The sequence below is a fragment of the Pollachius pollachius genome (genome assembly GCF_949987615.1).
Source record: "Pollachius pollachius genome assembly, chromosome: 19".
Lineage (NCBI taxonomy): Eukaryota > Metazoa > Chordata > Actinopteri > Gadiformes > Gadidae > Pollachius > Pollachius pollachius.
The window spans coordinates 373,312-389,280 of record NC_136952.1 but is presented as its reverse complement, the minus strand read 5'-3'; the positions used below and the strand labels follow the sequence as shown (position 1 = coordinate 389,280).

Genomic DNA, 15,969 nt, shown 5'->3' with positions numbered 1-15,969 from the left:
TCCTAATCTGCCCTGCAGTCTGTTTCACTGGGGGGGGGGGGGGGGGGGGGGGGGGGCAGAGGTCTCTGTGTGCTGTCTCCCCGGGGGGCACAGACGTGCTAATGGGGGCCAAGCGCTTGATGACGTCAGTGCTCATGCGACCTATATATTATATATATTATATAACTATATTATCTATAACATATAGTATAGGTCCTCCCGCACCCGTAGTGTAGGTGTCTGTTGGACCTTTATATACGTCACCAGGCGTGGTCAAAACATGAGACCTTCATCACTTCCAGACTGCAGCTCGTGCAGCTCTTGAAGAGCGATAGCCGTGTGAGACCCCGGGGCGGGGGTGGGCAATGGAAGAAAAATAAAACAATATAAATGTATGAAATGATGAACCACCACAGACTGTCTGGTAATGAAACTTAACTTACCTTAAGTTAACTACCATAACTGGTTTAAACTAGCGGGAACACAGCAGCGTCCAGCCCGCGAGCCTACCGGAGACCCGCGGAGACTTCATAGGAAATGAGTCATTGGCGGGGGCGCGTGGGTGTGTCTATTAAAGCGAGGCGCGGAGCGCGTGACTCACTCTCATGTTCTCCTCCATGGTGGAACCAGAGGAACCTAGAGGAACCTGAACATCATGGCTCCCAGCGCCGTCTGCGCCCCTGCTCGGACTTATCATGGCGGCGGCGGCCAACTTCTCTGGGAGTCCACGCGCAGAAGAGTAAGTACAAAAGTTTGATTTTAATATTTATTTTAGTTCCTAGAAAATATCTTTTACAAAAAAAATAAACGTTCATGCAGGATTGTATGAGGAATTTATCTGATAATATTGGGATATAATATCATGTCCTATCAAGTTTTACAAAGTATATGTTCGAGGGGTTGTCTGCCTCACGGGGACGTCCTGCTCACGAGCGCCCTCTGATAACGAGCCGCTCCAGCCGCTTCCTCCGCAGCCTCACGGCCACCGGTTCCGCATTCCGAATCTCCCTGAATTCACCGCAGCCCTGCCCTGTTAGGGGGACCAGTAACCCTGTCCAGTAACCCTGTTAGGAGACCAGTAACCTTGACCAGTAACCCTGTTAGGAGACCAGTAACCCTGACCAGTAACCCTGTGAGGGGACCAGTAACCCTGACCAGTTACCCTGTGAGGGAACAAGTTACCACTGGACCACTCCCCCCCCCCCCCCCCCCCCCCCCCCCCCCCCCCCCCCCCCCCCCCCCCCCCCCACCCCCCCGGACCAGTTCCATTATTATTATTATTATTATTATTATGGAGATATGAAGGATCCTTTTCTTCCTCCCGGCTGTTGGAGTCTTCCTCAGAACGCGGCCATGTTGGATTGTAGGAAAAATCAGCAACAAAATCAGCAAGGAGTTCCTGTAGGAACATAAACAAAGCAGAGAACTAGAATGTTCTTCATTCCCTGATCTGTTTATTGAGCGTTAGACGCGGTCCGGTTCCACGTTCCTACAAGAGAACAGTCATCTGAGGGCTTCACTCAGAGGAAATATCATCTTTACCTCAAAATACCTCTCCGACTTTTTCTAGGTATTAATCTAATTGGACTGTATCTCTTAGATGTTCTGCAGGTATTTATCTAGTAGGACAGGATCTCTCAGACGTTCTGTAGGTATTTATCTAGTAGGACTGTATCTCTCAGACGTTCTGTAGGTATTTATCTAGTAGGACTGTGTCTCTCAGACGTTCTGTAGGTATTTATCTAGTAGGACTGTATCTCTCAGACGTTCTGTAGGTATTTATCTAGTAGGACTGTATCTCTCAGACGTTCTGTAGGTATTTATCTAGTAGGACTGTGTCTCTCAGACGTTCTGTAGGTATTTATCTAGTAGGACTGTATCTCTTTGACTTCTACCCTCGGTTTCCTTAAAACTGCTAAATGTTCTAGTATTTTGTCCATTCCAGCTCATTGGGTAAAAGGTGAGATTAGGGTAAGGGTTAGGGTTAGGTTAGGGTTCGATTCTGTCTGACAGTCAGTGCTCAATTCGCTGGCCATTGTCTGATCAATCGGACCGCCTTCACTAAACAGGGAATTGAACCTTTAGGAACCATTAAGACCACCTGCTAGGCGCTGAGGTCAAGGTTAGGGTAAGGGTTAGTGTAAAGGTTAGGGTAAGGGTTAAGGGTAGGCTTAGGGTAAGGTGGTTATTTAGCAGATGCACAGGCTCACTCTAAACAGGGACGTTCTTTAAGAGACAAATTGTTGGGATCTTTCTTAGGGAACACTGCCATACAGTAGGGTTCTCTTGCGCTGAACAACCTTTAGTCTTCTGTTTCATTCATGTTCCACTAACCTTATTTACGGTCACGTCTTGAAACATTTCCAGTTTAAAGATTGAAATGACATTTTCAAACAATGTCATCAGATCCTGATTTCAAGCCCATGCAGTCAGTGATTTAGTTAGGAGTTCTGAAGTTCTTTCCTTTTCCCTTTCCTTAGATTACACAGAAGGTTATGTAAGAATAAGAATAATATTAACAGCTCTCAGCAATAGAATTCAGCATCTGGATTGAAATATTCTAAGTGGTCTCAGGGTCGAACAGGACGTTTCTATCTCGCCCCTGAGGGACTGCTCCAATACCATCTCCAAGAGTTCTCCCTCTGTGGGGCGTCGGAGCTGCTCTGAGAGCACTAGGAAAATAGGAAGCCTGTTTGAACGGAGCCTGCGTCCCACGGATGTGACATCACAGATACAGGATTGGATTTCTCCTATTCAGCTTTGGAAGCAAATTATTCAGATCTGCTTGGTTGAACAGGGAGTAGAAATGCATTCTTTTATTGGGTGCCACTATGTGGAAACAAGGATTGTTTTGATTTGAAAGGTGCCCTGGTTGGTCATCTCAGCCAACGGTCAGCAAGGCTAGCCTTTATTTTCTCAGAAGAAAAGGTACTTTTTCTTGTACATATCTGTGGTTGCACTCTAAAGTTATTCTCCCTTTAGATATTTCAGTTTCCATTAATACTTTAAACAGTTTTATCCAGGAGATGTAAACTCTAGGAAGCTGTTTGCTATTGCGGCCACAGCTCTCATGTTGTCCTCCTGCAGGAAGCGGAGGTCTTTGATCGTGGTCTGCTCTAGTCGCTGCTCGGAGGCTCGTCACAAGAACTCAGATCCTCTTCAAGGCTGACAAACGTGAAGCACAGATTAATGCTGGATCCTTGTTTTGGAAACAACTGGCCTTTTAATTAATATCCCCACTACGAGTTCTGTTTCAAATGAACCCATTCCACGGTGTGAGCAGTGAAGACAGGATGCCTCCCCCCCGGTTCACACTCCGCTATTCAACCGCTGGTTTTAATTCCTACCCTCAGGATGCCTGATGTCATTGTGTTGCTGCTAATCACATCCATCTTACCGTGAACAACTCCAGACGGCAGCCCAACTATTGAGAAATACCCCCGCCTCACACGGCCCGAGTGCTTGTGAGGAACCGGGTTCTACGTAAGGAACCGGGTTCTACGTAAGGAACCGGGTTCCCTGTGAGGAACCGGGTTCTACGTAATGAACCGGGTTCCCCGTGAGGAACCGGGTTCCACGTAAAGAACCGGGTTCCCGTGAGGAACCAGGTTCCAGGTGAAGAACACAGTTCCACGTAAAGAACCGGGTTCCAGGCTCCTCTCGTCTAAGAAGGAGCCTAGACCTTTAACCGGGCGGCTCTGAGGTCACTTCCTCTCTTATCACCTAGGAAGGGCCTTGCCTCCTTTAGGAGACCTGGCCTCCATTGTCCCGTAGACTAAGGCTGGTTCTCTCTGGTGTCAGACCAGGGCAGGGGGAGGGGGGGGCTGGTGTGACCGGCTGGTTCCTGGTGTGACCGGCTGGTTCCTGGTGTGACCGGCTGGTTCTTGGTGTGACCGGCTGGTTCCTGGTGTGACCGGCTGGTTCCTGGTGTGACCGGCTGGTTCTTGGTGTGACCGGCTGGTTCCTGGTGTGACCGGCTGGTTCCTGGTGTGACCGGCTGGTTCCTGGTGTGACCGGCTGGTTCTTGGTGTGACCGGCTGGTTCCTGGTGTGACCGGCTGGTTCTTGGTGTGACCGGCTGGTTCCTGGTGTGACCGGCTGGTTCCTGGTGTGACCGGCTGGTTCCTTCAGGGAGATACCAACGACCACATCTGATTGTTGTCTGGTGTCAGGTCTGAACAGTCTTCAAGAGCATTCACTAGGAAACCATAGAGAACACACACACACACACACACACGCACACGCACACACACACACGCACGCAGGCGGCCGTTCTCACACAATGTGATGAGTGTGTGTGTTGGTGCGTGTCTTTGCCACCACATCAGGGCCTGAGTCTCATTGTGTGAAAGTCAGCCTCAGCGAGGACTTTCCCGTCTCGATTTCACAAGCAGCGGAAACCAGCGTTGTTTTTTTCTCTGAAGTTTGGCTTTGTGTTCTCGCTCTCTGAGTCCCACTCACAAGCGGCCCAGTTTGGCTCCTTGTGTTTCCCAGTTTGTCTCCTTGTGTTTCCCAGTTTGGCTCCTTGTGTTTCCCAGTTTGTCTCCTTGTCTTTCCCAGTCTGTCTCCTTGTGTTTCCCAGTTTGTCTCTGTCTTTCCCAGTTTGTCTCCTTGTCTTTCCCAGTTTGTCTTCTTGTGTTTCCCAGTTTGTCTCCTTGTGTTTCCCAGTTTGTCTCCTTGTGTTTCCCAGTTTGTCTCCTTGTGTTTCCCAGTTTGTCTCCTTGTGTTTCCCAGTTTGTCTCCTTGTGTTTCCCAGTTTGTCTCCTTGTCTTTCACAGTTTGTCTCCTTGTCTTTCCCAGTTTGTCTCCTTGTGTTTCCCAGTTTGTCTCCTTGTGTTTCCCAGTTTGTCTCCTTGTGTTTCCCAGTTTGTCTCCTTGTGTTTCCCAGTTTTCCAGAGGACCTGTTATTGTGTTCTCTCGTTCTCCGAACCATCTGCTGGGGTCTCCAGGGACATGCGCCGCGCAGCGATCCCGTTCTCTTCCTGGTCTGCTCTGTTCTTGTTGTTTGTTCTTCCTTCTCCTCCCGGCTGAACTGGGTGTTGTGGCGCTATGGAAACCCGGCGGCAGGCGTCGTGACGGTTTGAGCATCCAGAGCCGTGACTCAGCGGACCTCCATGACATGAGCTAACAGCCTTTCCATTGCGTTTCTCTCTGCAGGCCAGTGCAGCAGTTCCCAGTTCTGGAATTCGGATTTGGAAATGTGTGTGCCATGTGCGTCATGCAAGCAATACCCCAAGACGCCATCATGCAACACATGTAAGCATTCAAGCGGCCAGGCTGCTTTAAAGTGTTATGCGGACCATCAGGGTGATTTCAGGCTCCACGCTCAGCGTGTCCACGGCCCACAACCACGTCCGTCTGTCCCTCTGTCCGCAGGCCGGGTGTACATGGAGGAGACGTCTGACGTGTGGCGTCTCGCCGCCATCAGCAGCTTCTCGGTGCTGGCGGTGGTGCTACTGGGCGCCGCCCTGCTGGTCGGGCTGACACTGCACCGCCGCAGGGCGCAGAAACGCCCGCTACGGGGTGAGTGCCCGGGTCAAAGGTCACCACTGCACGAGGAGAGCGTGTAGGAGCAGCTGACGGTGTTCAGGGTGTAGCAGCTGACGGTGTTCAGGGAGTAAGGCTCTGTCTTGTGTCCTCAGAGCCCATCGAGGAGACGGCCGGCCCTCTCTACCAGGCCTGACGCAGGGGGCCTGACCCCAGGGGGCCTGACCCAGGGGGCCTGACCCCAGGGTGCCTGACGCAGGGGGCCTCCACGCCGGCAGCACGTGGAGCATCCTGATGAACGTATCGAACACGGACTGTAATCATGTGACGCTAAGAAGAAACCTCTCATCCACAGCCTCATCCTCATCATCCTCATCATGTTCAGGGTACCGCGGACACAAGGAAACACTAGTTTATAATATATACTTAAGCTTTATAGTATATGTATAATTATCCTTTATAGTATATGTATACATGTATACATGTACATGTGTATATATATATATATATATACATATATATCTACATATTTATATGTAGATATGGTTTATGACGGGCTACCTCGTCATTTATATTAGAAATCTAAACCATTCAAAGGAAATGTAGGGAAGCCAAGTGTCTTCAGGGGCCGCGGGGCCCCCAGGCCTCATCCTCCTCATCACCACCACCAGCAGGGCCCCGGGGGGCCGCTGAGGACCCCTGGCCCCAGGGGGCCCCAGACTCAGACTCCTGTTCCCTGGAAGACTTTGGGTTGTATGGATGCAGTGTTTTTCCAGAGTCATGGTGTGCCAGCCCCTCCAAACACCCGACACCCTATGACCTCACCGGCAGCATGTGGTGCTCCAGAGCCCGGGCCCCCAGTGGGAGGGCTCTGTGGTGGGGGCCGCTGGCCGGGACCAGACACAGACATCAGCGGGAACATCACAGCCTTTTGAATGTAGCGTCTGAACAATGGCTCCTCATAGAAACAGGCCCCTGCAGACTGAACATCAGGAGTTCATGTTGCTCAAGGGATCAGGGGCGAGCCCGTTCAGCACACTGGGAATCCTAGGAAACCAAACACATTATGGCGGGCGTTTCTCCTGTTTTTAATGTGACGTAGTTCTATTTTTGTAAGAATTCTGCAGCATTCAGCCTGAATGTCTCCCTGCTCCAGTACCTTCCTAACCCCGCTGAGCAGACCCCCACTAACTGTTGTTTAAGGCCCAGATGAAGTGACTCTAGCACATCCTCCTGCAGCACCAGGAGACGCTAGCAGAACGGCCCTCAGCTCTACCAGTTGTGTTTATGTATCATGACCATCGTGGGTGGTCCCGTGTATTCTAGTTGTTTTTATATCTTAGTGATTCAAGGAGTGCCTTCTCCGGCCACAGAACTGGTTCAAAGTACAGACACATCTTTATAGTATTTATTTTTTTAACTCTTTTGTAAGGTGCAGCTCCTAATGTCGACAGGTTGTCACGGTGACAAGAGCTCCTGTGAACATTCTTTAAATTCCGTTTATCGTTTTGTTAACAACCAATAACTTTTTTTTAACCTTTTTGCTTGTAGTTGTTTTATATTGTATATATATATATATATATATATAAATATGCACTGGCTTCCTGTAGTTAATGCAAATGCTGTGTACCAACTGTATTTTCTCATTAAAAGAGATTTTTAAAATTGAATTAATTGAATGTTCTTCATTCTTCGTTCCTTTCAGTTAGCGTCGGTCATTGCAGCAGAAGAGGTGAGAGGTTGGAGGTTAGGTTATCGGTTGATGATGCCGACGGATCAGACACAGAACCAAGCATGTTGTTTGGATTGTTTATTTTCAATTAAATTTTTACAGCTATTGTTCCATAACCTGTTTATATTCTAAACTAAGTTCATAATCCTACTAAAGAAGTAAAAATCTACGCTTCAAAGTGACAAAATAGTTATATAAATATGAATTAAATATTGAGCAGACTCGGTTTCTGAACACTGAAAATTGGACAAATCAGAATGTGTGGTATATGCTTTTTCTTTTAATTACACCATATCTAAACTAGTTTCCCTGTGCAAAGGAAACTCTTCCTGGGTAAGATGAATGGCCCACCTCTTCCCTCCATATTTACACCCACATACAGCATCCAATGGACCCACAACACGACACCGTGATGCTAAACTACCGGAGAGCCATGGTGGTCTGAGAACATGCGTTTTAAACGAGCTCCACAGCGCGGTGCTACAGCTGGAGATACAGAGGGCCTTCCCCAGGCCAGACCCCCTCTGAGTGGGCTGTAGGGCCATACAGGGGTCACACGGTGCATGAGGAATATCAACTAGCAGACCGGTCGTCTTTATCAAGTGTACACTGGGGTTTGGTCATTGTACTCGATACAGTGGAAAGACATTCAACATATGTGCTTATTTACTGAAAAGAGCCGTCATAGTATTGCTTTAATAGGACCGGTGGCCCAGCCCACTCAGTACTTCCTCAGGGGAAATGCATTGGCACCTTATTCATCACACACCCTGACTCTGTCCTCTACAGGCTACACATCCACTTCCTGTGCAAATTTGAAACTTTGAAGAACCCAAAAATCTCAGAGCAAAAAATGTAATCCAATAAATGGCAGCAGGCGCCCAGATGGGAGCATGATGGGGGATCTACGAGGCGGACTCTGAAGACGATCTGGGGTCGTGATTACAGTGGATATTCTAGCAGGATAAGTTACTAGGGAGGCAGGGTTTCAATGAGGTATCTTTATACATCTGAGCAGTGACCAACATATGTTTATATTCATAACAAACGGAAAGAGTAAGGCATAAAGTAAAGCAAATGGTTTTGTTCTCCATTTGAAAGTAAAGTGTGATCTGCCTTTTCATTCACAAGACAAAACGTGTCAAAGAAACACTGGATGGAACAGGCACTCGGTTCATTTGGCGTTTTCAAACCAAACTCCACAATAACGCGCCCTCGTCAAGCGAGGAGTGAAACCAAGCAGGAGAATACTGGCTCTTCCTCTTCTAAATAATTCCCAAGCATAATAGGAAATGCATCAACCAGCGAACTAAAGGGTACAAAACACTTTGAGTGACGGAAGAAAGCCTGTGAGGCCAAACGTTTGCATCTGAGAGGATGAGAACTGGCAAGGACTACAATAGTGGAATTCAACAAAACCAAAAGCCTTAGAGATCATTTGACACTTGAAACCGATGGTGATTTGCTACAACTGCCCGACATCGGAGGCACTGGAACGTCTGATAAAACGATCATCAACTAAAAACCATTTGGCGAGGGCGAAGTGAAGAGCATGCAACTGAGGAGGGAGACAGACGGACAGACGAGATGGACAGACGAGATGGAGCCCAGGGAAATGGTTCACATCCCATTCCTCTAACGTCATTATCTACATGTTCCACATCAGGCGCGTCCCTCCAGAAGGCTTCCTGAGTGTCTTCTGTCCTAACGGGGACAGCGTCCACCTCCTGACGGACGGCCCCTCAAAGGCTACGGAGTCTCACCTAGAAAAGACTGCTTCTGTTCTCTTAAAACATTCATAAAAAGGTTATATTGAACAAACATACAATGAAAGAAATGAAATCAGTAGAACAGGAATAAATTATTAAATACATCCATTTTGTATATGATGTCACTGAGAGGAGCTGGGGACCTAAGAGAAGACCTCAGACCCCAGGGAGCAGGAATATACATGATAGAGCTATCTGATCTATGTCCTCTAGATCTAGAGGAACGACTCCCGAAGAGGCACTGGGAGGAGGTTCTGATGAGGAGTTCAGAGGTACCGTGTTAATAACTGAAGAGTCAGGTGGTCCACCGACCCCCACCCTCTCTGGGGGGCTGGGGGGAGGGGCGCTCTGTGTGGACCAATCAGGGGAGAGGTAAGACTTGATCGTTTCTATAGAATCAAGAAGTCTTTAAAAATGGAATTTTTGCTGGGCCCCAAGGCGCACCGCTGAAGAACGGGTTGAGTCTTTACAATTGTCGATAGGAAGATGAATATCAGTGTGTCCCGGCTCAGAGGAAGGAGGCCATGTCCAGGTCCATGAAACTGTTGGCGTCCATGCTGAAGGCCTCGTAGGCCTGGGCGTTCTGGTGCATCTTCTGGTGGTGCCGCAGGTTGGACTTGCTGGAGAAGCTCTTGTCGCAGAGCAGGCAGGAGAAGGGCTTCTCTTTGGTGTGGATGCGGCGGTGGCAGATGAGCTGGGTGGACACGCGGAACGCCTTGCCGCACTCCAGGCACTGGTAGCGCTTGGGCTCCGTGTGGATGCGGCGGTGGTTCTTCAGCGCCATCAGGTTGGTGAACTCCTTCTGGCACACGGCGCAGAAGAAGGCGCCCGTCTTGTGGCTGTTCTTGTGGTTGAGCAGGGAGCCGGCGTGGCGGTAGGTGCGGCCGCAGTGGTCGCACACGTGGCTCTTCTCCCCGCCGCCCTCCTCCGGCTCCGCCCCCCCCGGCTCCAGGTGGGCCAGCGGCGGGATGAGCTTGGGGAGGCCGTCCAGGCTCTCGTCCATGCCCGGGTTCCAGTAGCGGCCGCCGTTGGGGGCGGCCTCGAGCCCCTGCTGGAGGTAGGGGCCCTGGGGCGGGGGGGCGGCGTAGCCCCCCGGGCTGGAGAAGCTCTGCTGGGCCGGGCTGCAGACGGGGGTGCGGTCCTTGGCGTGGACGTCCATGTGGCTCTGGAGGTGCGAGAGGAGGCAGAAGGTCTTGCCGCACTCGGGGCAGCAGTGGCGCTTCATCTGGGAGTGGATCTGGAGGGTGAGCGGGTCGGGGAAGGTCTGCAGACACATGGTGCAGTGGTGCAGCGCCTCCGAGTGGCTCTTCTTGTGGTTCAGGAGGGAGCCGGCGTGGCGGTAGGAGCGGCCGCACAGGTCACACCTGGGGACGACAGGCGTCAATCAACCAGGGCCACAGGCGTCAATCAACCAGGGCCACAGGCGTCAATCAACCAGGGCCACAGGCGTCAATCAACCAGGGCCACAGGCGTCAATCAACCAGGGCCACAGGCGTCAATCAACCAGGGCCACAGGCGTCAATCAACCAGGGCCACAGGCGTCAATCAACCAGGGCCACAGGCGTCAATCACCCAGGGCCACAGGCGTCAATCACCCAGGGCCACAGGCGTCAATCAACCAGGGCCACAGGCGTCAATCAACCAGGGCCACAGGCGTCAATCACCCAGGGCCACAGGCATCAATCAACCAGGGCCACAGGCGTCAATCAACCAGGGCCACAGGCGTCAATCAACCAGGGCCACAGGCGTCAATCACCCAGGGCCACAGGCGTCAATCAACCAGGGCGACAGGCGTCAATCAACCAGGGCCACAGGCGTCAATCAACCAGGGCCACAGGCGTCAATCAACCAGGGCCACAGGCATCAATCAACCAGGACACCTCCACTCACTCACTCCACGCAACACATTCTTCACCAAAGTACTAAATTAAATCGCAATTCCCCCCCCCCCCCCCCCGTACCCAGGGACTCACATGAAGCACTTGTCGGCGGCGTCCTGGCCGCTGGCCCGCGGCGCGTTCTCCTGGGAGCGCTGGCAGCGGTGGCGCTTGAGGCCCGAGCGGCCCTGGAAGCCCTTGCCGCACTGGGGGCAGCTGAAGTGGGCGGCGGCGCGGCTGTGGGTCTTCTGGTGGTTGTGCAGGATGCTGGCCAGGCGGAAGGCCTTGCCGCAGGTCAGGCAGGCATACTTCTTGGTCTGCGTGTGGATGCGCGTGTGGTTGCGCAGCGCCATGGGGTTGGTGAAGGGCTTGGAGCACACGGTGCAGCTGAAGTGCCCCGTCTTGTGGGTGTTCTTGTGGTTCAGCAGGCTGCCGGCGTGCCGGTAGCTGCGGTTGCAGACGCTGCAGGTGAACGGCCGGTCCTGCTTGAGGGGGGGGGTGCCGCCGGGCCCCTCCCCTTCGTCTGAGGGCCGGTCGCAGGCGTGCGCGCCCAGGTGCTGGGCGGAGGGGAAGCTCTGCTTGCAGTCCTTGCACTTGTAGGTTCGGGTTTTGAGCGGCCTGCGACCTTTGACCCCTTCCTTCCTGAGGCGGCCGCACACGTGGCTCAACAGCATCTTCCTCCCCCTGAAGCCCTTCCCACAGCTGGGACACGAGTGCTTCTTGTAGGCGAAGTGTGTGCGCAGGTGGTTCCTCATGGCCAGCTGGTTGGGGTAGGTGTTGCTGCAGACCGAGCAGCAGTACTCGCCCGTCTTGTGGGAGTTCTTGTGGTTGACCAGGCTGCCGGCGTGGCGGTACGTCCGGCCGCACTGGTCGCAGGAGAACGGCCGCAGGTCGCCCTCCGACGTGGCGGCTCCACCCACGTCCTCGGCCTTGACGGCGCCGCCCGGCCCGCGGCCCGCCGGTCGGCGGCGCCGCGCGGCGTTGGGCCCCCGCTGGGCGTGGCGGCGCTGCGGCCCGGCCTCCTCCGGCCCGTTGCGCTGCATGAGGGCCTGGATCTGGGTGTTTAGCTCCTGGATCTTGGCCTGGTTCTCCTTGTGTCTCCTCAGGTGGTTCAGCAGCTGCTTCTGGATCTTGAACGCCTTTCCGCACTCGTGACAGGCGTGCCTGAGGAGACATGAGGACACGTTAGAGGGGCCAGCCGACCACGGAGGGCCCTCTGACTCATAAAGACCCCGTAGGGGTCAATCCACACATGACGGTAAATGGACCAATGCTCACCTTTTAACGTCGAAGTGGGAGCGCTGGTGGTTCTTGAGCGCCAGCAGGTTGTAGAAGCGCTTCTGGCAGACCAGGCAGCGGAACACGCCCGTCTTGTGGGACTTCTTGTGGTTGAGCAGGGAGCCGGCGTGGCGGTACGACCGCCCGCACTGCTCACACTTGTACTGACGGGCCCCCCCGTCCACCGGCCCCTGGCCCGGCCGGGGGGGGCACTGCTCGCCGCTGGGCGCGGGGTCGCGGCCCCTCGGGGCCCCGTCCTCCCCGTCGGAGGGCTCCTCCTTCCCCCCCGCCCCACAGCCGTGGTTCTTCAGGTGCTGGTAGCTGGAGCAGAACAGCCCGCAGCAGCCGCAGATGGAGCTCTGGGGCTCCATCTTGGGGCCCGCCCCGTCGGCGTAGAGCGGGTGCGGGGGCCCGACCTCCGCCTGGGGGGGGTTGTGTGAGAGCTGGTGGGCGAGCAGGTCCTGCCTCTTGGCGAAGCTCTCTCCGCACGTGCTGCAGATCATCATCATCATCATGTCACCCTCGTCCTTCAGCTCCTCGTGGGAGGACATGGAGGAGGGCCCCGAGCTGCCTGGCGTGGCGTGGGCCTGCGTGTGGCCCCGGAGGTGGCTCCGCAGGGCCCTCATGCTGGTGTAGCGGTTGCCGCAGACCGAGCACTGGTACAGGTCCCCGTCCTCCTCGTCCTCTTCGTCGTCCTCTTCGTCGGCGTCCTCTCCGCCGGCGTGTTGGTGGAAGGCCTCCTCGTTGAAGTAGCTCTGGTCCCGGTGGTTTCCGTTCACGCCCGGGAAGTCCACGCCGTCCTCCGGGTGTCCGGCGCCGCGCTCGCCGTTCCTCGCCCCGAAGCCCCCGCTGTAGCCGGCCTCGTGGCCCTGGTGCAGGGGGCAGGCGTGGGACTTGATCCCTGCGATGTCTGCGAAGGTCTCTCCGCAGTCGGCGCACTGGTGCCTCTGCATCAGGTGCTGGTCCTGAGGTAGATGCACCGTCCTGCCCTGGGGGAAGCCCTGGCTGAACGGCTCCTGGTACGAGGGGCCGTGGTCTCCAGCGCCCTCCTGATCAGGAGCCAGGACGGCGTCCGAGTCGCTGCCCTCCCCTTCCTGCGGGGGGAAGCCGCCGTGGGCCTCCAGAGTCAGGGGTTCGGAGGACAGCCAGTCGCCTTCGCTGCTGAGGCTGAAGGAGGAGGGCTGGGCCTTGTGGAGGCGCAGGTGGCTCTTGAGCGCGGCCAGGTGGGGGTAGCTCTTCCTGCAGATGGAACACTGGTAGATGCCCACCTGGTGAGACCTCCTGTGGTTGATCAGACTCCCCGAGTGGCGGTAGCGCTTGCCGCAGACCTCGCACTTGAAGCGGCGCTCGCCAGAGTCTGAGCCCTCGTCCGCCTCCTCGTTGTCCTCCGGCAGCGGCGCCCCCTGGGGGCCCGTGGGGCCGGGCGTCGGCCCTCTGGAGCAGTCGGAGAACATTTGGCCGTTGCTTAAGATCTGCTCTGAGTGGTCGTAATCTCCATGGTGGTCGGCGGAGGACGACACCGACGGAATGTTGTTGACGGGCGACGCGTAGAAGGTGGAGTCGGGTGAGTGGACGCTGTTCTCGTAGGAGACGGCGTGGTGGTCGTGCGGGTCGCCGTGGGCGCCGTACGAGCCCGACGAGGAGTTGTGCATCTGGATGTGTTCCTGAAACTCCTCGTCGGTGGAGAACAACACCTGACATAAGTGGCAGAAGTTGGCCGAGGAGTCCTGGGGGTGAGGGGAGAAGTGGCTGGGCGGCGGGCTGGCGTACGGCCCGTCGCTGGCGTACGGCCCGTCGCTGGCGGAAGGCTCCGCCCCGCTGCGGCCCCTGTGGGTCCTCTGATGGCTGTAGAGGGCCGCCATGTTGTTGAACAGCTTGAAGCAGACGGTGCACTCGAACATGCCCGTCTGGTGGGTCCTCTTGTGGTTGGTTAGGCTTCTGTAGTGGATGTAAGACTTGTCACAGAGGTCGCACCTGAAGGGACGGCCTCCCGGGTCGTCAGAGGCGTGGTCCAGAGGGCCGTTCTCGTCCTCCTCCGGGCTGTTCTCCACTGACGGCCCACAGCTGGCGGCCGACTGCTCAAACAGCAGCTCCTCCTCTTGGTGGTCCGACTCCTCGCAGTCGTCCTCCACCGTCCGGAAGGCCTGTTCCTTCACGTGCTTGGAGAGGTGCACCCTCTCATGGGTGGCCAGCTGGCTCGCTAGGCGGAACGCCTTGCCGCAGTCCATGCAGGCGTACTTCTTCTGGGACGTGTGACTTCGGAGATGGCTCTTCAGAGCCAACGTGTTAGAGTTTTCCTTGCCACATATCTGACATTGAAAAGAGCCCGTCTCATGCGTCTTCTTATGGTTGGCCAGGCTACCGGCGTGGCGATAGCCCCGCCCACACTCGTCACACTTGTACTTGCGGTCCTCCTCGTCCTGCAGATGAGTCTCCATGTGCTCCAGGAGGCTGGGCATGTTAGGACATACTAGGCTGCACTGTTTGCAAGGGAATCCTTTTGTCCTGCTCGGCTCTTGCACAGCCATCGCAGGATATCGTTAGAGGGCGGCAAATCTGACTCAGATTGGGAAATGAGTTGTCTAACTGATCATCCGGATAAGAGGCAGGCAACGTCCATGAGGTGAACTGTTGAATATGAACCAAGCAAGCCCTAAAAGCTGTGGAGAGAGGGGGGAGACGAAAAGACAATCTTAATTAGACGGTCGTGAACGAGTCCGGATGAGACATAAACTTGCTAAATCATAATAGTTGCATAATATTTTCGATTCCACCACATTATAGGAGACATTGCAGAAAGAGTCTCGGTGTCAAGACGGCCATCATAACTTGTCCATTCAGCCTTTCCTTATTTAACAACTGAGAAAAACACACCGCGAATAACTATGGTTATAATCAATATGGCCTCCAACATTGATTTATATAATGAACACGTTTCGTTAATAAAGTACTGGCAAAAAGACATCGATCTAATGCTGCTGTGTTCCATGGCTGTGGAGCTAACTCTGCTAACTGTTAGCAGTGTCAACAGAGCGCCGCCCCGCGCGGCCCGCTGAGGACGGGTCGCTTCTCTTTCTACCGCCTTGGACCGCATCACGACCCCCCGCCGTCCGGTGCGGGTACCGGGGGTTGGGGGTCCGCGTCGCAGTCTGTATCTATGTTTGGGTGAGTTACCAAACACCGAGCAGGCGAGCGTTAGCTTCTATCCACTAGCCTCTTCATGCTTAGCTAAACAAACATTGCACCAAAAGGTTTTCCACAAAGCGGCGGAGCCCCGGCGGCCGGTTACCGGAGACTGGACCGCACCCCGCCGCCCGACACGGTCCTCAGCACCCCGGACACTTATCTACTGCTACTTCTGGATGGAGGGAGTGGAAAATCCCTTTCAATTGTCTTTTTTCCTTTCCATCTCCATTTCCACATCGGTCTTGTTGCTAGGGAACAGGAAATGTGCAGCACTGAAATCCTTCCCCGGCGTAGCGCTCATCAAATAGACCCGAGGAACACAATCAAATATATTAACATTCATTTAAAAACCGTCACAGGCACCAGCTACTGACCCGGGCCACTGACACAGACTATCTTCCGTCCATTTACAAGATTAAAAAGCACGTCAGCAGCTCGTTAAATAACTTAAATAGTAGTTTACCGGCGCTTACTTCTCATTTAAATTACTTGAAATGTGGGTGCAAGGAGAAAGCCACATACCTTCTTCTGAGGAATCCACTTCGATATTTTTGCTTTTCTTTAATCCGTCGGGACTGCTTACTTGAGTGCAGCCCACTTCTCTGGTCCCCAGTGCCTCAGCCTGCCGCGGTGCCATCAGAGGCTGCGAGTTGAACGCCCGG

General features: G+C 54.1%; 2 protein-coding genes across 4 annotated transcripts; one reads left to right on the top strand and one right to left on the bottom strand.

Annotated features, from left to right (window-relative positions):
- Positions 1-634: 634 nt before the first annotated feature.
- On the top strand, positions 635-7,101 carry LOC307090477 (tumor necrosis factor receptor superfamily member 12A; the record flags this gene model as incomplete). Its single annotated transcript, XM_079757144.1, is given in 6 exon segments — positions 635-658; positions 660-695; positions 697-718; positions 5,136-5,234; positions 5,355-5,501; positions 5,621-7,101. Coding segments are annotated over 6 exon segments (369 nt in total). The 3' UTR covers positions 5,662-7,101.
- A 201-nt stretch (positions 7,102-7,302) lies between these two features.
- Positions 7,303-15,968, bottom strand: znf646 (zinc finger protein 646). Of its 3 annotated transcripts, none has more exons than XM_079757121.1 (5): positions 15,830-15,968; positions 15,411-15,555; positions 12,122-14,781; positions 10,940-12,007; positions 7,303-10,330 (listed from the first exon to the last, which is right to left on the bottom strand). In XM_079757121.1, exons 3-5 carry the CDS (start codon positions 14,647-14,649, stop codon positions 9,475-9,477), a joined length of 4,452 nt encoding a protein of 1,483 aa, XP_079613247.1. In that variant the 5' UTR covers positions 14,650-14,781; positions 15,411-15,555; positions 15,830-15,968; the 3' UTR covers positions 7,303-9,474. The 3 variants fall into 3 exon arrangements, with proteins under 3 accessions (XP_079613247.1, XP_079613249.1, XP_079613248.1); XM_079757123.1 differs by having other exon boundaries at positions 15,428-15,555; XM_079757122.1 differs by lacking the exon at positions 15,411-15,555 and having other exon boundaries at positions 15,830-15,942.
- Position 15,969: the final 1 nt, after the last annotated feature.

Coding starts and splice junctions, on each gene's coding strand:
- znf646 (XM_079757121.1), bottom strand. CDS start 14,649: ATGGCTGTGCAAGAGCCGAGCAGGACAAAAGGATTCCCTTGCAAACAG. Junction 12,008..12,121: donor TCCCACTTCGACGTTAAAAG/GTGAGCATTGGT, acceptor ATGTCTCCTCAG/GCACGCCTGTCACGAGTGCG. Junction 10,331..10,939: donor GCCGCCGACAAGTGCTTCAT/GTGAGTCCCTGG, acceptor TGTCGTCCCCAG/GTGTGACCTGTGCGGCCGCT.